This window comes from Patella vulgata, chromosome 4 (genome assembly GCF_932274485.2).
Source record: "Patella vulgata chromosome 4, xgPatVulg1.2, whole genome shotgun sequence".
NCBI lineage: Eukaryota > Metazoa > Mollusca > Gastropoda > Patellidae > Patella > Patella vulgata.
This window is the reverse complement of record NC_065882.2, coordinates 46,786,698-46,811,668: the sequence shown is the minus strand read 5'-3', so window position 1 is coordinate 46,811,668 and position 24,971 is coordinate 46,786,698. Positions and strand designations below refer to the sequence as shown.

The window sequence follows — 24,971 nt, the reverse complement described above, 5'->3', positions numbered from 1 at the left end:
AATCACCAAAAATCATCTAATTTGTACTTGTGTCCAGTTTAAAGCTGACTTATTAATTTTGATAATGAGTGTCCAGTTTACAAGTATTTAATTTCCTGATCATTATACATCATTATACATCATTAATCAATTGGGTTGTTTATTTTTTTAACAGAGATTGAGAAATTAAACACATGTAAATTGGACACTCATTATCAAAATTGAATGGTCAGTTTTAAACTGGACAGAAGTACAAATTAAACGATTTATCGTGATTTTAAACAGTTTTTACGAATTTTCAAACAAAGATTGGATATTAAACGAATGTGAAAGAAATTAGTGCTAGATACATAAGATTAAATGATACCTGGGTTACAGTGTATGGAAGGATAAGGACTGTATTAAGGTATTTTTTTCTAAATAAGAAAGAAAACCAAGTAGGCTGGTACAAAATAATGATTATCCGTCATTGAGAAAAATCTTATTTTATTTTTATGCCAGTATTGGCTTGTTTGGGATTTATCTATTCTGATAATAGGATGAGTGTTATAAGGAGAAAATTGTGTCTGTGAATTTTGACATTTAGCTGATTTGTCGATTCAAAATAGGATATTTTCTATCATGATTTTGAAACCCTTGTGACACTATGTGATGGTTCAGAATTAAATCTTTGATTTGTTATTTCAATATCTTATTCCTCCTTATGTGAGGAATTATAGGAAAACTGTCACTTGCAAACCCAGCTTCCTAGCTGCCTTGTATACTTAACTTCCTTCTGTCTGTTCTAACAGATATGAGAACACAGCACTCAGCAGACAGTTTCTAAACTATTAGTTCTCCTACCACTTCATATTCCTATAACCTTGTCGCTATAGGTTTTTATTCCTGATTTGTGAATATTGAACAATGCCAGGGTCATTTCCATCCATGTGATCTAGTTTGGAACTGGACTTAGGCAGTGGTTAGTCAGTCTTGTTAAAACTATTAGCTTATTAGTCAGCATGGTTCTACATGTATCTGAGGATCGTAAAGTATTTATGTGTTAATAGATTTTGGTGTGTTATTATAATGGGAGTAAGATCTAATCTAATTTGACTGATAGATGTCATAATCTGAAAAACTAGATTACTAGAATAGCAATGCCAGTATCGACAAAAACAGGAAATAAGGCCATTTAAAATGTCTGTTGGTATACAGCAGGAGGATTCTTCGAGCTTTGAAAGTAGAAAGGGTGAGCAATAGAAAACATCCCTTTTCATTATTTCTTTTTAATTTCTAGCTCTGTAGTGAAATTATTTGTTGCAGCTCTACTTGAACAAGTAGATTTCAAATTTTGGAAATTCATTGTTATCACTTGGGTGGCACTGGTAGGGTGACCTGTGCATTGAAAATTTTCCGTACAGAAAGTTGGACTCACAAGGCAAATGTGCATGCTTCAGTGGCTTGTCTCAAAGTGATTTCTCGCTAACTACGCAGTATGATAATACTCAGCGCTAGAGTCTTAAAACTATAAATAGCCACCCCACGTGCAATTCTCTACACATCTACATGTATCAACTACTACAGCCGTAAAAAATCTATTGTTGACGATTCTGAATAGCAGTGATATTTAGCTTTTTGGTTATTACAACAGCTTTAGAAATTACCTTTGTTTTAATTTTTAAATTGCTTTATCATTAACTGTACCATTAGGAGCGGCATCTTTTGGTTTAGTACAAATAATATCTCTGAAACACTTGCGTTGGGCAAGAACATGATACTAGAGCAGTAGTTTCATTTTTACTTTTACAAGGTTCTTAAAACAATTGCTGAGTTGCCTAACGTGCGTGTTTCTAAATTTAATTTCTTGTTCCAGCTTTCTGTTATGTTTCGTAAAAAAGTAGTCTTGATTATCCCGGCCTGTCAATCAGACGTAGAATGGTCGGTAGACTGGTTAAGTGAGACTAATTTCAAAACAAGGGCGCGTAACCTATTTTTTACTCACACGTGCCTGGATGTTCAGGTTGACACTCGTAACCATCTTTCAGTGTATTATTTATGGATGGTTAAATGGTCATAGCTTATTAAGTACAACATGACCGTTTATTTAGTGGCTATAAATGTGCGAAACTGATTTAAGACTTGGTGTATATATAAATATTGTGGTGTAATTGTCGAGATATTTGGAAATATTTATTTATGGTGGGTCACCCTAGCACTGGGACTAGACTCACAATTCAAATGTTTCACATTTGAATTCTTGGGTCATACAAAGAGATTTTTAGGCCCAGGTCCCATTTAAATTATCAAGACTGATGATGAAAATTTTATGGTACACTCCTAGGACTAAGTCGAAAAACGGATATATTTTTTGAAGAAGGTACAAAATGTACCTAAAGTAGGGATTCAAAGAAGAGTACATGTAGGTATGAATGCTGCTCTCCTGGCAAAATTCTCCTTCATCTTATTGTCTACATAATTATAGAAATAAATATAGTATATGGATCTAAATTTAAATGATTATTTCTAACAAATAATGTTTATAATGGCATCTACTTGTCTTCTATTGATTTTTTCATACTTGCACTATACATGTACATGTGATAGTTATTTGTTTTTATAAGTGTCTGATACTAATGAATTTCAAGATAGAAATGAGACCAGAACTGGTTCTCTAATTAGACTAATACAATTTAAAGGTGTATAATATTTACACATGAGAAACTGAGCCACCAAGAAACATCAGATGTATAATAATTTGCATAATCTCACCAAAATAGAGTCTTATTAGCAGTGACATACTAGCGTATTATTAACCACAATGTATTGATGAGTTAAAGAGACATTACAATAAACTAAATTATTATGAGTTTTTCAATTTCGTAGATATATTAATCAACATTGCTATCATTAAAATTTTCCAAGTATTTAATTAATTTCAAAAGTGGCTGTCTATAGAAAGCAAGTAAACCTTGCAGAAATTGGCCAGTGATAAATACACATGTAGGTGTGCATGCATAGTACCTATTTGACACTTAGTTGGGGTTTTTGAGCAATGTCAAACCGTAAGCTATGCTTGTACAAGCGAGCTCATTCAAATATCTTGTAGTCCTGGTATATTTATCTCAGTATGCATGTAAACTGAACAGATTCAACTCAAATTTTAAAATTGAATAGAAATCATATTACATGTAAATTGAAATGACCTATAAAATCAACAGTTTAATATTCCTTTAATCAGATCAAACCAAACATTAATTATGTCATTTAGAATGTTGTGATTGGTGACAAAAGAGAAGATTACTGACACTATATATTTTCCACAAATTTTTTTCGGGCATCTCAGGTTCTGCCCCCCTAACATTCACGAAGCCTGTGCGCCTATGGTTTTCTCAATCGGCGAAGATTGTCTGTGTGAAATAGGGGAATATGATATACATGTAGCTTCATTTGTTCTCATTTTTATTGAATATGCATTTCATAGTCTAAATAGATGCTTTTATGTTGTCTAGTTAATTGATAGGAATGTTTAATAGCATCATATGCTTCTTAACTTTAGGCAAACTAATTTAGAACGATATACAGTAAACTTTGCATAAGTCGGATCTAAGTGGACTGACCCGAGTTCAGCGAAGATCTGAGTTAGCCGAAACCGAAATTCAATTTTAGCTCGTTTAGAAATAAACGGCAAGAGCCGTTCGTTCGTTCCTAGAGTTTTGTGTCCACTTTCACCATGGTTGATATGGTAGACAAGCAAGAGCCAGTTAATAATTGATTCAAAGGCACATTTCAAGCTTTTACTTTCGTTCGAGTGGATAACTTCCGTTTTGTCGCCATCTTTGAAAAATGTCCAAAATTTTCCCGGAAAGTGTCTTGTACAGTAGACAGTGAGTTTCGAATTTTCCGGGAAAATTCTGTTATTGCGTCGCGTCAAATAGGCTGATTTAAGTCAAAATCATAGGGAAAAGTATTTTGGGACTCTCTGCATGGAATATCTAACCGCGTTTTAGACCATCGGTACGAAACTGACTTAGTCAAATTCTGAACATACCGCCGATCCGACTTAGGTGAAGGAAAAAAGCCGGAATTAGATTAAATGGACTGAACATTTTGATCCCAGTTGAGCAAAGATCTGACATAGGAAATCTGACTTACGCGCAAAAATTTAATAAGAAAAACATGCAGGATCAAAGGGTCAAAACGATTTTAATCGAGTTGAGCGAAGATCCGACTTACATGTACATGTATACGAATCCGACTTATGCAAGGTTTACTGTAATAACAACACATAACCATATTGTTCAAATTTTGTAGGAATGTCTTTCATTGGGGGCTATTTAAATGAGTTTGTCTGACTATCCGTCCTGTCACACTTTTGGGATACAATAACTCTTTTTCTAATTGACCTAGAATGTTCAGATTTAGTGTATTTGTTCATTTGATTGAGTTCACTGATGGTCATTTTCTACTTGCGCTTAGCAGAGGTTAACAATTTGATTTATCGATCCTTTGCAACATGATACAATATGTAACTCGGATTCTAATTGAGAGAGATTGATGAAAGTTGCTGTATGGTTTCATTAAATCCATTCCTTGAGTAAGTTCAGTATGATTTTTTTCTGCTCAGGTTAAGCAGAATGATGACTAATTTGATTGCTCGATGCTTTATAAAAAGATAAACATTCAAGTAATTAATGAATGTCATGTATCGATATTTGGTTTAGGGTAGGAGACATCAGTCTCACTGTTGGCTTGTTTGAATATTTTTTAGATATGTAAAAGGCTAATGTACCATTTGAGAAGTTTCAGATTTTTAATTTAGATGAAAGAAAGATGGATTATATTGTATTCTTAGAGCTGTATGATATGGTGTTATATGTAATGTAATTTGTTTTAAGTAGCCCTTCCTGTCGGTAATTCCAATCATTGATGGAGTGGTCAGTAATAATAAGGTTTTCAACCTCTGTGTTGATATCTATAGAAGGGAGATAGGTCCGGGTGTGTAATTAAATGGCCTTCTACTAATCAATACTATTTAAGCTATGAACCAGATTACAGGCTATGGCCTTAAATTGAGTGATTGCCATCAGAAATAAGCAGGGTCAAATTAAAGATTGTTAGAACAATGGTTAGACAAAACATATTCAATATTTATAAATCTCCCCCATCAATAATATTATAATTCTCTTTATAGTTCAAATGTACATGTAGCATTAATATGGTAATAGCCCCAGCTTACTACATTTCTCGATGGAATTATCTTGTGTGCTGTACAGATGAAGACTATACAATGTACCTATAAGTGGACTGATTATGTGGGGAAGTCCAAACTGTCCATACTATTGGGGTTTATTTACTGGTTCCATTTCATAATTAAAAGTCAGACAATTTCCCAGTAAGGACTAACTATAATGGTACACATTTTCATAATGCTTACAATCTCTGATTGCATATTTGCGAAGAATAATATGGTATTAGGTTACTCGGACATGTAGATTGGTCAAAGTTGTACCATGGAGCAATTATGAACTTTGTTTTATACAAATTGGACAATCACTAATTACAGATGAATATAAGAGCTAAATCTTCTTATTGCAGGTCTTTATTTTGTTTGCAAATGTTTTATGAACTAGCAGGGGACTATTAAAATGGGTTCGTCTGTCTGTCCGTCCGTCCGTCACACTTTTTGGGACACAATAACTTTCCTTCTAATTGAGCTAGAATGTTAAAACTTGGATTAGGTCAATGCTTTGATGGAGTTTGAAGATGAGCATTAGTTGATGCTTTGGGACATGATAACTTTATTTCTAATTTAGTGATAGTGAGGACACTTGGGGTATAGTTTTATCACATCAGTATCTTGACTGAGTTCAATAATTCCTCCTTTAAATTGAGGTAGAATGTTTAAACTTGGTGTAGGTGTTCATTAGGTGAATGCCTTGATCTAGATCGATGTCTGTTTATGGTAAGCAGAGATAAGTAATCTGATTGATTGATGCTTTGGAGCACAATAACTTTTGTTATGATTAAGTGAGAGTGATGAAACTCTGAGTATAGATTCATTATATCATTACCTTGACTAGGTTCGATGATGAGAATTTTCTTCTTAGGCTAACGAGAGATAAGCAATTTGATTGGTCAAATTTGGAACATAACAACTCTGCTTTTAATTGAGGTAGAATGTTTAAACTTGATGTAGATGTTCATTAGGTGAATGTCTTATCTGAGTTCAATGATTAACATTTCGAGCTAAAGCTAAGCAGAGCTAAGCAATTTCATTGGTCAATGCTTTAGGACAAGATAACTTTGATTCTATCTGATAGAGTGATGAAACTTAGTGTATAGTTGATGATCAGTTTGATTGCTTGACATTTTTGAAAAAAAATAAATGTGCAATTAACTAAAATGTGTCCTCTATTTATTTTGGCTTGTTTAGACATTTATTAACATAAGAAGCCCATAATCAACTCTCTAGATTAGTCTAGATCAGCAATCCAATGTATACAATAAAGGGTGGATTTTATTTGTTCACATTCTAATGTTGTTCACCATTAATTGCTTATCATAGTCAAATATGCAGTTGAGCAGTATTTATAGAAATCGCACAAATGTTTGCTAAAATTGTTATCATCTTGTCTATTGTATCTTATCAGTGACCATAGAAAAATGTAAGCTGATATTTACTTTGATTGACATGGTTTATTTAGATTTATAAGTCCAAGATGACATTATTATATCTTAATACTGTTTTCATTTTGAACTATTAGTCTTTCTCAATCTGATTAAAACAGATCCTATTTCGTTTCGTTTATAATAGTTCAAAATTTCGTTTTATTTGTCTGTATTACACTAGGATCTGGAAGAGTTGTTATATACATGTAACCTGGGTTCTGGATGGCGCGAGAGATTAGCCAATGAAACCATCTGTTACAGCGACTTCTTGGTGTACGATGCACGGAACTTTGAGTAAACCACCAGAAACGTCAACACTGATTGATTAATCAATGTCTGATGCCATAGGGTCAAAAGCCGCTTGTACAACCTCTGGCATGACCTTCCAGTACAACTGGTCAGATCTTCATGTAGTGTAGGCCATCAAAGGAATAAAAAAACGAAACGGAATATAGATCTGTATTTTAATCAGACTGAGTCTTTCTCTTCGTACATGGCAATAAAATTGATATTAATAAAAATAGTATATAATATTGATTGGAAAATTGGGAAACTATTACAGCATCGGCAATGCCTTACTCAACAGCATAATGTTCCCCATGGAAGTCTTGAGGTACACAAAATGGAAGTCACATATTAGTAAATACTTCAATGTAAACAACCCTTTAACTTGTTATCTCTCAGGGGGTGGAGGGTCTAGTGGTTTAATGTGTGCGCATGAAATCACAAGGTCTGTCATTGAATCAAATGGCATGGTTTTGATTCCCGCCTTGAATTTGACAAGGAGTAGGGTTGCTTGTCCAACCTCATGGGTTTTCTTCAGGTCCTCCAGTCTCCTCCCACAGCTAAAGACCCCTACGCCAAAACGAATTATCGAAATAAAATTGAACCATATGTTAGTCCGTAAATGACCTAGTTTGTGTTGAGTGACCTAAACCCCATTTCTTCCTCTCTATCTCCCTCTTTCTCTCTGTTATCTCACCATCTCAAAATCATGAATATTCTATAATACCTGGCAAGAGATGTAAAATCAACAAAATTGCTATGCAAAAAGGTATTATTTAGCCGACAATGTCAACTAACAGAGAGCTGAGAAATATTTTTTAATTACATTTTCGTAACCCCATAACACAATAATCATTGAAATGTCATGTCATCATTAAATACTGCCACAAATACTAAATAAATAGAACAATTAATTCATTTGTAAAATACATGTAGAATTGGTTATTATTATTATGAAGTTATTTTAAACTCGCCTTTCTTCCATCACAAAGTGTGAATAATTCCCAAGACTTAAAGATACATTATGGGAGATTAGATAAAGAGCTGGCAGTTATCATTATAATAGTTAAAAACTAGATAGTGTAAAGGGAATTTGCTGAAAATTTCAGTCAAATTGATCCATTGTGAACTGAAAATTTAGCGATTGAATTTTCAGCCTAGCCTCGATCATCATTACTAAAGTCGGTACGATAAAAAAAATAGTCTCGATTATCCATTTCATGATTTAATCATGAATGAAAGTTGAGCAGCAAATCGAATCCTAATTCAATAAATATCGCAGGCTTGCAATGACATCGAGAGTTTATTATGGTCTGGATAATTTAATTAATGTCTAATAATTTCAATAACATTTTGACCTAAAGTTTTATTCTCAGGACAACTTTTCATGGAAGGCAAAATTGTCAGTAATATTGGCACCAAATACGTAATAAATAACACTGTTAAATTCCTTGTAAAAACTGGTTATTTTGAATGCATATTATATAATATAGAAATATTAATGCAGGCAGTAATCCAAGACCGGAAATAATTACTAAAAAAAAATCGCATTGGTGTAAGAACCTTAACTTACTGCTGAGTTTGTTACGGCCACCTGGCCCCAAGTTCACAAAGCATTCTCAGACTTCATTTAAGAATTTACTCAAAATTTTTAACAGGCTGTGTTATTTTAAATGCCTGTGTTATATTATATAAATTATTAATTAGACATTAAAGGGTAAATCTCAATTATACTTTGGAGAATAAAACTGCTTAATTTTATGTTAAAGGCCATTGGATAAAACCAGACCTTTTTTTTAAATAAAGATAACGTGTAGGTGAAATTTACCTTTCGTTATTAAGTACAGCACTTGGGTGATGCACTGTATAGACGTCCAAAGGAACGGCAATGGATTATTAGGTCACCAACCGAAAAAATTGACCCGAATCTTAAAAGGGTTATGTGTCCGGATAAGCAGTTTTGATGTTCATGTCCAAACTACTCAATATTTTGAGCTGAAATCTTGAGACAAGGTAAATACACCATTCCTCTGGATTTTGGCGCTTAAATTGCATACGTACAAAGTTCAGCATTGTGGCTTTTATTTAAGTTATTAAAGATTATTTTGAAAAACAAATAAGTTGGTGGATGTGTGTACCCTAGTCCATATCCTATCCTAAATCTGCCGGGGGGTTGGATGGCCGAATGGTTAGCACGCGTGCGCTGTATCAAACGGTCTGTCATTGAGTCAACTGGCGGGGTTTCGATTCCCCGGTTGTACGTGACAAGGAGTAGGGTCGCCTGTCCAACCTCGTGGGTTTTCTCCGGGTCCTCCGGTTTCCTCCCACTGCTAAAGACAACTACGCGCAATGAATTATTGAAATAAAATTGAACCATGTGTTAGTCCCAAAATGACCTAGTTTGTGTCGAGTGGACGTTAAACCCCATTTCTCTCTCTCTCTCCCTAAATCTGCCATTGTACCTGGAGGTTAGCAAAAACAACATGTGATAATAGTGCATTAAATTTGAAGGAAGAGAAAAAGGATGGGACTGTTTCATATATTATTTTTGTATTAGGATAGTGTACTATAGTTTACATGTATGTATATTAACCAGATAAATGACTTAAAACATGTAATATTAGAAAGTCAATATTTATATTGATTTATTTCATACATGTATACAGTATACACAACTGTGAGGCTATTTTGGAGTAGTCCCATGAGGCTTACCTGCTTAATCAGTAAATGTTATCAGTTTCAGAGTTCAGTTTTCTTTATAATGAGCTTCACATGCATGCTAATGAAGAAGGGCATACACCTTGCTGTTAACTATGACATAAATATCTTGTGCGAACATCGGCACTACGGCCTACTCTTATTTCGAATTTCAACTTGCAAGGGTTCTTTTATGTGCACGCCAATGTGTACATGGGACCTTTGTTTTCCATCCCTTCCAAAAGACTGTACGTTGTCCCTTGCCAGGTCCTCCATCCTACACCATTGACAAGGGGGAACCATGCTGAGTTACATGGAAGGAATGGGTTGGGTGACTGAAAATATTTCATAGTCTCAAACCATTGGTGATAAAAATTGACCATGAGAGCGATCATAAAAATCCCAATTAATATCTGTGTTGGTAATTAATGCTAATATCTCTATTAATCGTAATTGGCATGTACATGTAATATATGTATTACATGAATTTTATCACTGAAGAATATGATTTATCATATATTTGATATGTTACATTATATTGCTTAAGTTATGATTTAGGTCAGTTTTATTTATACTGAGACGCCATAAAAACAAAACATGTATATTAATGAATGATTGTAGATATACATCTCATTTACAATATACAATTTAATTTTGCAATTCCGGATAATTGATAGTTTTAAAATAGGAATGCTTATGTAAATTTTTTTTTTTTTTTTTTCAGAAATTGAAAGAAGAATTAAATCTAATGATCCAGAGCACAATGCTCAATATGAATATGCAGTAAGTAACATTTTATTATTCATTCAAGTCCTGATGTGCCAGTTTAAGCAATAGGAATCACTTGTAAACTGGAATTTCAGTCCATTAATGATTCATTTCTGTTCAGTATTTACAAAGATATGGGGAATTGAAATTGCCTCAATCTATGTTGCTCGCTATGAGATAAGCCTGCATCCATTTTGTTGTCCACAAAAATTTCATGATAGGCCTGTTATAAATCCGATTGATTCCAAGCCGGGACATTATCTAGCATTGGTATTTTGTTTTTTGTTTTCTTAATTAAATGTTAAATTATCAATCTGAGTACATATTAGCATGGATTATCCATGAGAATGGCACATATTTGTAGTGACATTGGTTGACATTTCCTCACTGTGAATCCAATCTGCTTGTGTCGTGCAATATTTTATTGAACTATATTTGAATAAAACTTGCTCAGTAAAATGAACTGTACTCATGATACCAGCATTATTCTAGATTGTTGTTTATATATTTTAATATGATATATAGGGTTAAGCAGGTGATATTGATTAATATTGTTTATTATTTCAAATAACCAAGTCTACAAGTATTGATATCAAGACTTGTTCTTCTGAATACTGAACAAATGACTTGTATAATGATATTTAAAGATATCAAACTAATTGTCCCCCGCCTTTCGAAGGGCCCAGGAAGAATGGCCTGCTGGTAGGGGGGTCTGTGGGGGTTCTCCCCTCAGAAAATTTTTGAAATTTGACAACGGGAAACGCGTTTTGCAAGCACTTCTGGGAGAAATCTAGGTATCATATTTTCCAAATTTATGCTGCTATTTTGACTATAAGACATTCTACTGTACTACACAAGACACTCATCACAGGTCTGCTTAATATAATGCTAATACAATGTATTTCTATCCAAATAATAAATTGCATCTTATACATATCGAGGCATGAATACATGTATGAATCTTTAGTCTCTATGAGACATGATACTAACACAAAAATGCAGGAAATGCAATTATGCTATCAGCACCACCAATTGTTTTAATCAAAGACCATTTCACCTTAAGGTGACAGACATTTGCACGTCAGCATAATATATTTTACTAATCTTTGTGTATGTATGATTTTTCGCGTGCGCACTCTCAATTTTTTGAGGGGATTCCGCGTGAAAATTAGAGCTCTCAGGGGGGCCCGCTTATACGGGTGGACTTATTGTTTAATGGGGGCCTGGGAGGACACCGTCCTCCTAAACTCCCTGCCAGCACGCCCCTGATTGAACCAGAATGTTCAAACTTGATGTAGGTGTTTATTAAGTCAATGCCTTGATGGATTTCATAGATGAGAATTTTCTGCTTAGGGTAAGCAGTTTGATTGGTTGATGTTTTGGGACACAATAACTTTAGTTCTAATTAAATGAGAGTGAGGACACTTGGTGTATACATGTAGCTTTATTACATCAATACCTTCACTTATGTCGCTGGTGAACATTTTTTGCTGAGGGTAAGCAGAGTGATAAGCAATTTGATTGGTTGAGACTTTGGAACACAATAACTCTTCTTCTAATTGAGGTAGAATGTTCAAACTTGGTGTAGGTGTCTATTAGGTGAATGGTTAAACTTGATGTAGATGTTCATTAGGTGAATGTCTTGACTGAGTTCAATGATTAACATTTCGAGCTGACGCTAGACTCTGGAGCAATAAGCAATTTGATTGGTCAAGACTTTGGAACATAACAACTCTGCTTTTAATTGAGGTAGAATGTTTAAACTCATTAGGTGAATGTCTTGACTGAGTTCATTAACATTTTGAGCTAAAGCTAGCAGAGCTAATCAATTTCATTTTCGATGCTTTGGGACAAGATAATTTTGATTCTATCTGATAAAGAGTGATGAAACTCAGTGTATGGTTTGATTGCTCGATACTTTTGAAAAAATTAAATGTGCGATTAATTAATATGTGTCATCTATTTATTTTGGGATTTCGGCGAGGGACATCAGCCTCACTGTTGGCTTGTTAGTTTATGACCTAATTATCTTATGAATTAAAGGGACCCAGTGTATATGTAGATTTAATTTAATTTGATCTGTCTATAAGCTTAAATTAGTTTTAAAATGAACTAAATTACTTCAAAACTTGATTTGATCTGGCTTTTAGGGCAAATGAACTAAATAACTTCAATACTTGATCTGTTGTTATTTCACATTGGGAAAAATTTCAGGTCCATCTACAAATCATGTAATTTCAGTGAGATACATAATCAGAATTGTTCCTCTAAAAGTTATAGTGATCTAAAAATTGTTCTTCAGAAAGTCATATTGATATAAAATTATTCAAATGGATCTATCCTAACATAATGCTTATCTAAAGCTAACATTACTTTCTAGAAAAAAAATCAAAAAACAATTTGATTTTTCGATGCTTTGGGACACAATAACTACATTAGAATCTGTATTAAAGGGGAAGACCAACGTTTTTCAACAAGGTTTCCATAAATCTTAAATATTTATTCAGAAATAATCCCCTCTATAACACAAGCAAAAAAGTTTTTGTAAGCGAGAAATTAATTTTTTATTTAAACCGCAAGTGATGTAGTTGGTTCAAAATGCTCACTGGTCTGTATATTAAGCATGCAGATTTGGCATAAGTTTAGTGCCATATTTTGTTCATGCGTTGTTATTTGGCCAAACATCTGATCAAATGGGCTGTTTATTAGGATATTATAAACACGAATTTATGGTTTTTATACGCCCACATTGAAATGTGGTTGTATATTTTCGTCGCCCCCGTCAGTCCGCCGTCTACAATTGCTTGTGGATGCTCTAGAGGCTAAAGTTAATATCTGATTGACTTTAAATTTATATACAGTGTTTAAGGCCATGAGACGAAAAAGTCTATTGATTTTCAGCAATTTTAGATAATTACTGCCAGAGTTATGGCCCTTGATCACTTCAAAAAATGTTGTGGACGCTCTAGAGGCTAAAGTTATCATCAGATTGACTTCAGATTGATACACAGAGTTTAAGATCTTGAGACGAACAAGTATATAGATTTTCAATGAATTTTTATAAAAGACTTGAACAGCTAAATCCATGATATTAAAAGTTTCGTATACTAAATGTTAGCATGGGGCAGAACTTTATAAAAACCAAACAAATTCTAATGGTTTTCTGATAATTACTTCATGAGTTGTTATTCTTAATCAGATTTTAGTGTATTATAAATGTTTCATTACCGAAAAAAGTAAAAATATGCGACAACATTTGTTGACTGCCCGGACGATTTAGCTGCTGTGGGCGTATGTTTTGTTGCCTGGCAACCTATCTTTTTTAACATTTAGTACACAAAGTTGTCGCGTAAATTCACAAATTCACTCAAACCGAACAATACGCTGTGACCCACTTCATGCCACATGGCTAGTTGTTTAGATCACATGATTTGATTGACAGCTTGCAAGTGACATCTAATTCGTCTGCTTCGATGTTTTTGTGCTTCCTGTCAGTGTTTTTCAACATAAACCGACCAAAATTATTGGCATGTGGGGCATATAATATAGTGAATCTTGGCACATAATGTCGAGGTGAACGGGGGCCACGGCGGCTAGTTGGTTAAGACGCTGGCTCGCTAGCCTGGAGGTCGGGTGTTCGATCCCTGCATTGGCCGAGAAAGTTCATCTGGATTTTCCGACGTGGTTTTCCCTTGTCAGTGGTGCAGAACGGAGGGCCTGACAAGGACAGCTGTCTAGTCCTTCAGATGAGACAAAAAACCGAGGTCCCGTGTATATATTGGAATGCACGTAAAAGATCCCCTGGCAGTTGGAATTCGATATAAGAGTAGGCGATAGTGCCGCTGCCCGGGCAAAATTTCCCTCATAGCACACTGTATGGCGTATGCCCGTCTTCATTAGCCCAGTATAGGAGCAGAACAGTAGGACGTTAAACCCCATTTCATTTCATTTCTTTCGAGGTGAACGACTTTTCCTTTTTTTCTTATAATTCCTCTTGAGAATGGCTGGGCTCGAATCTATGCAGCATTACATGTAATTACTGTAGACTCGTAAAAGAGATATCTTATATTCCGATACGTTAGTGTCTAGTGTTGACATACTTTGGAGATTTTAAAATTTATTTGAATATCATATATGTGCCACAAGTCTGTTAAAATATATTTAAAAAAAACAACCCGTAACCACCTGGGAGGTTGGATGGCTGAATAGTTAGCGCATTCGCGTTGTATCATAAGGTCTGTCATTGAGTCAACTGGCGTGGTTTTGATTGTACGTGACAAGGAGTAGGGTCGCCTGTCCAACCTCGTGAGTTTTTTCTGGGTCCTCCGATTCCCTCCCACTCCTAAAGACTTGTACGCACAAGCGAATTATTGAAATAAAATTAACTATTTTAGTCACGAAATGACCTAGTTTATGTCAAGTGGACGTTAAACCCCATCACTCTCTCTCTCTCTCTCTCTCTCTCTCTCTCTCTCTCTCTCTCTCATAAACAATAAGCACCTGTCCATTGTTTGTTCTCTGTTACATGTTACTTTGTATACACTTGCCATTTCTTGTCCTACATGATTGATGGATTTCAGCAAATTTGGCCAATATGTGTTGCTTGGGTGCTTATTCAGATATGTTCAAGGGAAGTTAAGATTGGGAAAAATATAAATAGCATTTTGATATGAGTATGTATTATGTTATTGAGGTGAAGAGTAAAATGTATAGATACATATAACAATAGATCCACATGTTCTTTCTTCTATATTGATAAACATAGACAGGTAGTTAAGGTAAATGTTGAAGAAACAATATAACAGTCCATCAGCAGCCATGGTGATGAGTGTGTATTATTTTACTACTATACATAAAGATAGTTGTTTTTATCTATTATTGATATTATCAATTAAAGTAGCCAGCCACTTTCCTTGTGCATTGTAAAAGTAGAAATCTTATGTCAGATTTCTTATTGAGGTATACAAATGAATTGATTGAACATAGCAGTACATATAAATAAGTTCTTTTTATCCATGATATGTACAATAAAATAAACACAAGGAGGGAGGGGTGGCGAGTATTTTAGAAATATAAAATAATTACGTTTCTTCTTAAAGCATAGCCTGGTCTTTAGTTTAATTGGTCTTGATTTGAAATTGAACTTTTTAAAAAATGGGCCGCAGACTGGAAAAATTTCAAAGAATTCTACTTGTCCCATGCAAAGTCATTTAATGAGTTTTTACTGAGCATGTAATTTTTGGCGATGCAGCTTCGATAGCTGTGGTTCTCAAACCTTTTTTTGCCAACAGCACACCTGGAACACATGAAAAAATAGTGGCACACCTGACTAAATATATACTCTTCGAAGAAAAGTAGGGGATATTGAAATGCAAATACCTATGCAGGTTGTGAAATGATAAATTGACATGGACACTTGACATACTTTGAGGGTATGTTCACAGATGAAGTACTTATCGCCCTAACAGAACCACTGAGCTGCACCTGTGACACGCAATAGCGCCATACACGTAGGAGGGGTTCATTGGCAAATTTGACATTTCAAGGAAGGGTTGATGAAAACTGCCACGTTTTGGTTTATCCTATCCATGTTTGCTTTCCTATTGGTTCTTGCATAAGATATACTGTTTAGCATATCTTTGCTTTAGTGTGTTACGTTTAATTTGCAATGAGATGTCCTCAACATGATGAACGTCTTCGTGCTATTGGCATGCTTCAAATGGGTTCTACACAGCGAGCAGTAGCCAACAGTAGCCAACATGCTTAATGTGTCACAGTCTGTGATCAGCAGACTGTGGAACCGGTACCATCAAACACACAATGTTAATGATAGACATCATTCAGGTCGTCCTAGAGCCACTACACAAGCCCAGGATTGATACATTCGTACACAGGTCCTGCGAAATCATGGACAAACGGCTAATCAGCTTTCTGTAAACTTGTACCAAGTTATATCCCAAACAATTAGAAATCGGCTAACTCGCCAGAACACGATAAATAGGCGTTAATGGTGTAGGCAGCGTAGAAATTGGGGTAATCGTTGATGGGTTCGTGTAATGTTCTCAGATAAGTCCAGGCGTGCTTGTGGTTGGAACCATGTAAATGAGCGTCATGCTAACGTTAACGTCAAACAGCATGACAGATTCGGGCGTGGGTCTGTTATGGTGTGAGTAGGAATCACCATGACTGGCACCGATAGTTCTGTCGTTTGCTCAACGTGCAGGTCAACGTTTCATCTTTCAAGATGATAATGCCCATGCCCCCCGTGCTCTAGCATCACCATATTGTCCATATGCCTTGGCCAGCCATGAGTCCGGACCTTTGCCCTATAGAGCATGTCTGGGACATGATCAGGAGACGTGTTCGTCGACATCAACGTCCATCGACAACACTGCAAGAATTGGCTGTGGCACAGCAAGAGGAGCGGGTCAGATTGCCCCAAATCATGATTGGACGGTTGATTAGGAGCATGCCACGACGAATTGCTGAATGTCTGAGGATTGGTGGAGCAATTACTCATTATTAAGACAAAAATCAAAAACATCTATTTTCACTTTTGAATGTGTATCTCTTTGCGAGTGAAATGGGGCCGTCAGATAAGCCGCCCAAATGAACTGTTTATGTTCATGTGTAGGCAATTGGCCTGTTATTAACATACACTGGTTACCTCTAATAAAAACAGAAGTGCATTTCCGCAGTTTTGTATTGTTTCTGAATATCCCCTACTTTTTTTGAAGAGTATATATGAAAAGTATTTGAATTTTGCAAAATAAAAACATTGTAAGTCAGACTGAATACTACTGTAGACAGAGACTAGTAATAGACACATAGAATGACTCAAACTAAATAAAGAAAAACACAGCTACGAACTTATCAGTAGACACCAGTGAATACTTGATTGTGGTTACATGTTTTTTTACAGTTTCTTAGTGTGCCGTTAAAAATTTCGTGGCACACTTAGGAAGATCTTGTGTGCCGCGGCACACTTGTTGAGAATCACTCTTCTTTAGTAACGGGTAGATGTCTGCAGCATAATGATCAGAATTGCAGGTCTGATAGTCCCACAATCTGATTATTTGAAAATGGAATACAGGAAAACAGAAATAGAATTAAAAGGGGAAAGGGTCGCATGGCTAACATTTTCTGGTAGATGTTAGCAGTAATATAGAAAATACTGTTATTTCAACATCTTTAAGATGGGTTTTAATGAATTGGATATATTGTGAATTCTGTGAATTCTACTAAATCTCACTATTTTTTTATTTTTTTTTTTTACAGAATAATTTCATCAGTACATCCAAATATAATATCTTTACATTTCTACCAAAGAATTTATTTGAACAGTTTCAGCGTTTGGCCAACGCCTATTTCTTAGGTTTACTTATATTACAGGTATGTAACATTAATTCAATATATTTAAGTTCAATGTTTAGTGGTGTCCATAATCCAGATATTGATGCCAAGTGAAGTAAAATATATATATTGTAACAGTTTGATTCAAAAGTATAGGTTGTTTGTTTTGAATTAATCGTGAGTTGTGTTCACATCATAAACACATAAGGGTAAAATGAATAACATGTGTAACTCTACCAACGAGGGTATTTCCTTAATCCACCAAAACAGGAAAATGTAATTTGTAAAGTGGTTAATTGGATTTTATATGGCTACATGCGTATATTACATGGTAAAGAAAATCAATTAGGCTACACAAAATAAATGTCTTGTTTCTCGGGCAACTGACAGCTGAAACTATAGGGGGGGGAGGGGGGGGGTTTACCTCATTTCTGGCTAGAGGATGGTGCAAAATAAAATTTGGCTATTGTTGAAAATTGTTGGGATGGGAGGGCGGCCTTGTATTTTTTTTTTTTTTTAATGAGAAAGTCATTACTCGTCTACGGTTTTGCTTTCAGTTATATATTATACATACTTAGAACATAAACCCAAAAATCAAGTCTACTCAAACACTGAACACTGACTGAAAGGAAAATAATTTTCCATATTTAATTCACGTAATGTAGCTTACTAATGGTAATGGTGACAACCATAATTAAAATTGGTTTAAAATAAAATTCCGTACGACTATTAATAGACGTCCATAATAACGACAATATTTTAAAGAGAAAGCCTCTGTCAGCATGTGTATCAAAAATAATCATCACAGTAAACGACACTTAGATCTAAATCTAGTATCGCTGGTTTATAATGATTGACCTAATTCCAACCAATGCATGTCATGTGTCATCGGGATTCGGGAATTGACTGTTTCTTAGGATATTCGGTGTGTTTCTCATGATATTCAGTGTTCTATCTGGGGTTTATATCGAATGACTATTTAAATTTAACTAACAACTGGTCAGTAAAACCATCAAATGTGTAATCCAATTATTATTTTCCGGATTATCAAAACTACCGTTAAATGTGCTAATGACCCAGATTCTGACTAAGGTATGGTGACTATCATCGTATCGTATTCGTAGCCACAAGTTATAATAATTAACCTGTTCTATGATTCATTGTTTTATAAGTAGGATTTTTTCAAACATGGACCGACTGAAGCCGGCAATAATGAGCCGATTAAGATCGAATGATTGAAATACATTGCATTGTTGTCAATGACTTTCGGTGTTTAACAAGAATCAAATTCTAGTTCACAAGGGGAGGTAATTAAAATCATGTGATACAAAAATGGAGGTTCTTTCGATATCAATAAAAAAGACCTGTAAATGAGCGTTTGCATCTGAATCAGTTTAATACATTTGAATGGATATTCACGTATGGGGCATGTAGATACATGCGGCATATTCTTTTTATGACTTGCTTATCGATGTTCGGGCGGGCGTTACATATTTTTTATTTTTCCTCAAGACTAATAAATAGGCCGCACGCGCAACCAATTTTGCGTGCGGCGGTGCCCGAGAAACAACTTATTTTATTTGTGTTGCCTTATATGTACTACAATATATGTATTTTATGTTCGTTAAAGATCTAAAGTACACTGATATAGCTTACCTTATTCGATTTAATAAACACCTTGGTGCTTAAAGGGTTGCCTATTGGAACAAAATAGAACAAAAAAAAATTTAAAAATCAGGATGTATATCATACTGGTCTATATTTGTGGTACACACTATGGCCTATTCTACATTTATCACCCAAGGAGGTTACTGTTAGGCGATCATTGTTTTTTTTGGTTTTTTTTAACTGGTTTATAAGTGGACCAAATTACACTCTTCGCCCAGCCCCCCACACTCACCCTCAAAATTTAAAAAAAAAACCCACCAAAACCTGGCTGATGGCTGATTATTGGGAGGCAAGTGGTTATGCTGAATGCAGTAGTTTTCTCTTGAAGAAAATTTTAAAGAATTATAAATCTTATTTGAAGCTTAAAAGTAACATAGATATACTAGTGTACTTGTGAATCTTTTAACATTTTTCTGAAATTTAATAAATGATATCTGTAATTATTATAAGGTAAATTTTATTGCCGAAACTGCTATTGAAATTATTATACCAGTACAAAAATAATCTCCATTAATTGTGAAGTTGATTTTTAAGCAATTATATAAATATATGGGATTTAGATTATTTACTCGGATCTTTAATGCCTTTTCATTTGATATAAATAAATGAGATCATGTACATGTAACAACATGTATAGAGTTTTTTTGAAAATAATTTTATTCCACACATAAATAACTACTAAATATTTCAGTAGCAATTTTCAGGTATTGAAACCTTCTCAGATATTTTGATAGCCTATATACGGTAGTCTTGTTTAGTCAAGGGTTAGTAATTATCATCCCTACAGATATGTCATGGCATTAAGAGGGAACTCTGTTATAAATTTGTTCTAAAAGACAAGTACATTGATGGTTTGATTTAGTTTTTGTGTCTATTGGCAAACTTTTTCTGACATGAGAAATGAAATAAATTTATGGTTGATTAAACAAGACCTGATGCTGCTTTTGAATCGAACCTGGTTTTCAGGAATTACTAGTTTTTATCTTGACAGTAGCTCTTTGATTACAGTGTACAGATCACACTGTTTACATTCAAATTTGAAAGTTATTATGGCAATTGTGTTTGCAAGTAGAAAATACTAGGTTATTTGCGCGCTATTTTCAAGTTGAAACTGGTCATTAACATCAATGACATGCATTAAACTCAGCATAAATGATATTTCTTTTTATGGTATGATGTTAATTTTAAATGTATATTACTGGCATGATTATTATTAGGATTTTCTATAAGCATGATGTAATGATTTATTTCCATGTATATTGAGTGAGTGTGATTGATTATTGATTCTATATGAATGTGATTTGTTAGCCAGCATGTGTATATGAGATCAATATTGTCTGTCTTCATAATTATGGAATGACTACTAAACAGCTCTACTGATTATCTACATAGTTAGGCCATAGATACGGTAAACAGGCATGCTGGAATCTATTTAATATGTATGGCATGTTCAAACTTCCCTGGCTTGAAGAATTATAGTCCTGAGTCTTTGACACTGATCATTGAAATCAATTCCAGTCGTCTAATATCCAACGGAATAGGATATCTGTCATGTCTGAAGGTATATTTCAGGGAATTTAAGACAGTCATACGTAATTTACATGTACATGCATATTGGAAAGAATAAGTGTTCTTGAGTATTTTTTTTTCTTTGAAATTCTGTTAATTAAGACCACTTCCAGTTCTAGGACACAAGATACACCTTAATGAGATTCTGTTAGAGCAAAATTGCTTAATATTAGGAAAAGGTGCTTATTAGAAAACAATTCGCATATGTAAAATGACAGTTCAAGAAAAGCATCCCCCAGAAAAAATGACTTTGAAATTTTGTACAAATGAATGCGTGTTTGTACTATTTATGTAACGTAACTTTTGTGTACCTGTTTGAGATGTTATGCTGTCATATACATGTATTGTGTGTAAACTAACAATATTTTGGTTATATGTAGATAATTCCAGCCGTATCATCTCTCAATCCAGTAGCTACCGTCATACCCCTGGTTTTTGTACTCAGTATTTCTGCCATCAAGGATGCTCTTGATGACTTTGTAAGTGTCAAAAGTAAAAATATGGTTGTAATTTCACTATTGCATCTCACAGCGTTACCTACCTTTTTGCTTGTCTCTTGCTTTAGTTTGTGCTTGTTGTCTTTGCACTGTCACTGTATAATGTTTCTAATCCCATGTAGTCTTTTTCAACATTATATGACATAATTACTGTGTTTGTTGCATGGTTATTAACCACCATTGAATGATTATTCCAACCAGGTACAAAAAAATTATAAATACATGCAGTTTAATTATTTATTCAGCTATTGCATGATTATTTGAGTAGAGGACACAGAGTATGATAACAATGCAAGAGCCCACGTCCTTAATACATTATATGTAAATGCAATGAATACAGTAATCATATGTTTTTATTTTCAGATACCACACATTATGTTATCACTTATGAATCTTATTTTGATTTTGTTAACAGAACAAGGAGAAATAATATTAAATATAAATTGTCTTCATTAGTTATTGTGATATGTTCATAGAACATCGAAAATGGATTTTGAAAACTGTAAACTTGTAGCTCGGTTTGATACAAGGAAACAGTCAATTTGATTTACTTTTTTAATATCATGACCCATAGTGTTCTTTGTCCACATGCACTGGGGTATAATACATTAAATAAACAAAAACAGCTTGTATGACAATACTAAATGTTTGTTACTAACTTGTAATGTAAGCTTAATTCATGATAATAATAGACAATATATATTTATGTTTCTTTATGGTATCTAGTCTTATTAGAAACTGTTTATTGGTTGCAATTGTTTTTTTAAAGATATATTCCTTTGACAATATGAACTGTGATTATGCTACAGTCCATGGAGAAAAGAGTTTGATTTGCCATAAATTCAAAAGATTGGTTAAAAACAGTGACAATTACTGTTTTCCATTAATTTGCTACAACAGGCTGTATGTCAGTGGTTGACAAATTCAAACTTGTTAAGCGCAGTTTAATATATCTTTAAAAACACTACTATTGTAGAAGATTGAAGTGACATTTCATAAGAAAATATTGAATTTTTATTGTACCAACAAATATCATTCAACATTTTCTGATATAGAATGTCGCTTTAAAGAACACTTCCAGGTGACCACATAAGTAGAAATATTAGAACACTTTAGTTATAATTTGATTAATATCCTCTTCAGATTCTCCTGTTTCTATCTTTATTTATCCCCCCTCTCTTACCCCAATGTATGTTAGATCTGTTCTATTTTGATTTTAATACCAAATGGACAATGGTTTTTCTCTGTCAGTTGCTGCCAGTTATATCTTCTTTGACTCCGCTTACTACCGTCATCCCCCTTGTTGCTGTACTGCTCGTAACCGCCATAAAGGATGCGGTGGATGATTTTGTGAGTTAACCTCAGGTTTATTTTATACTTTGTTTTTTTTTTTTTCGGATTGTGTTGTTTGAATGGAATTGGTAATATTCTATTCATGGGACTATACAAATGTACATGAAATTATGATTGACAATCCAAAATATAATATTTGATAAATCATTGCTGCCCCGTTTGTTAAAAGTTGGATTTCTCTATTAAGAAATGAATAAAAATACACATATCATCACTTCACTGTATTTGTGTTCATGCTATTAAGTATTTTAATAGTCATTCACAATAGTAGCACACCTAACCAATATCAAAATTGCTTTTCCAATTTATTATTAATGCATATAAAATGTATAAAATGTTATTGTTTTGTAGGGTTTTTTTTTATATGTTTTCAGTTGTTTTATAATTGGACTGAAATAATGTATACAATACAGACCATATCATAAGTGGTTTTACAAATTTATTTTGTAAAGAGATTGAAATAGAGTATTTTGGTATTACATATGAATAATAGAATATTTATTCAATTATCTATTTTATTAGAAAAATTAATGTTCAGAAAAATCCAACTTTGAACAAAGACTGAAATCAGATGGCACATAACTTGTCAAAGAGGGATATATAACCACATGTAATAACTTCTATCAGATACTACATTGTATTAACAATCTGCTTTGTCTGGCATATAAAGGAAACCCCAGTGGCTCAGTGAGTAAGACGCTGGTTCACTTACAAGATGTCGGGTTTGATCTTGGTGTTGGCCGAGAAACTTCTTGAGGATTTTCAACACTAGTCAGTGGTACAGGACAGAAGGCCTGTCAAGGAGCGTCTAGTCATTCAGATGGAATGGAAAATTAATTGACGTATGTACACATTGGTGTGCATATAAAACAATCCCCTGACAATTGGAATTTGATGAAGATTGGGCGGAAACGCCACTCTCTGTGCAAAATGGCACATGCACTGTAAACCTGGCGTCGTTTTTTAGAACACTGAATACGCCATTTGGTTTCCTGGAACAAATGGTGTCCAATGTGTTCTAAGTGTGAATGATTTCAAAGACCATTGAAAGGAAAATGCAGACAATATGTTCAGATTTGAATGGATTTTAAGGATTTGCGTATATTTTAGAACTGCAGTGTTCATACGTGAACATTATAATAACTTGTTCACATTTCAACGCTAAATGTTCTAATAAGAACACACTCGGATGCATCAGGCGTCCGTTGGATTTACAGTGTGCCCTTCTTCATTATCCTAGTTAGTGCAGAGAATTAGGATGATTTAACACTAAATTTTATTTCATTTTTCTATCATATATAAAAAAAACATGATTCATTGTGTAATAAAGGAAAAAACGTGTACATGTTTTATTTCATATTAAATCCCTCTTTGACATTTGCTTTACATGTTTACAGCTATTTCTGATTAATCACCGTATTTAGTAGAATTATTCAATTTCATTAACTTGGCCATCAGATATATTAGGCAAAAATATAACATTACATGCATTTGAATTTATTTTTCTTATTCTACTCTAATCAGATTACAGCTAATTAAATTTCTTTGGCTAATTAATAAATCAATGTTTTCATTTGTCATTAGACTTGTGGGGCATAATATACTTGTAGATATGTTACAGAGATATAGATATTTCTAATATTGTATAGTCTCTAGGGTTATTTGCAACAATAACAACAGCCATTTTTAGGAGTATATTGCATTTATACTGCTATTACTTATTTCAATCTAATAAATGGAATGACATATTGAAAATAGTCTGTACATTACAAAAAAGGAAAAATGAATAAAGATAACTATTATTTTCAGAGAAATTTCATATCTCTGAATAAATATGACTATTTTATATCTAATTATAGCTGAGAAATAACTGAACCAAGCTTTCATATTGAAATAGATTATCATATTTGTATACGGTCTATAATAATCTAATTATTCATACTCCATATATTCAAACTATGTTATTAATAGTTAAAAGTAAGTTAATACGTAGGTGTGTCAGCATATAATATTGAAAGATCAATATTTTATCATCTTATTAACAGATACAGCCAATGAACTGAACTAAATGTTGAAGCATATAAATCTGTTTCTTGTTGTTAAGTCCTAATGATCAATAGGAAATCATTATATTAATCAGTATAATTGAAA

General features: G+C 33.8%; 1 protein-coding gene across 3 annotated transcripts in view; it reads left to right on the top strand.

Moving 5' to 3' along the window:
- LOC126817603 (phospholipid-transporting ATPase ID) overlaps window positions 1–24,971 on the top strand; it is a 54,254-nt gene that overhangs the window by 8,414 nt on the left and 20,869 nt on the right. The window contains exons 4-6 of one of the 3 annotated variants that reach the window (XM_050544686.2): window positions 10,337–10,395; window positions 17,659–17,772; window positions 22,719–22,817. In XM_050544686.2, coding sequence (XP_050400643.1) covers window positions 10,337–10,395; window positions 17,659–17,772; window positions 22,719–22,817 — 272 coding nt within the window. Of the gene's footprint in view, window positions 1–10,336; window positions 10,396–17,658; window positions 17,773–21,350; window positions 21,450–22,718; window positions 22,818–24,971 lie in introns of all 3 variants that reach the window. The other 2 variants (XM_050544685.2, XM_056100621.1) reach the window with 2 other exon arrangements.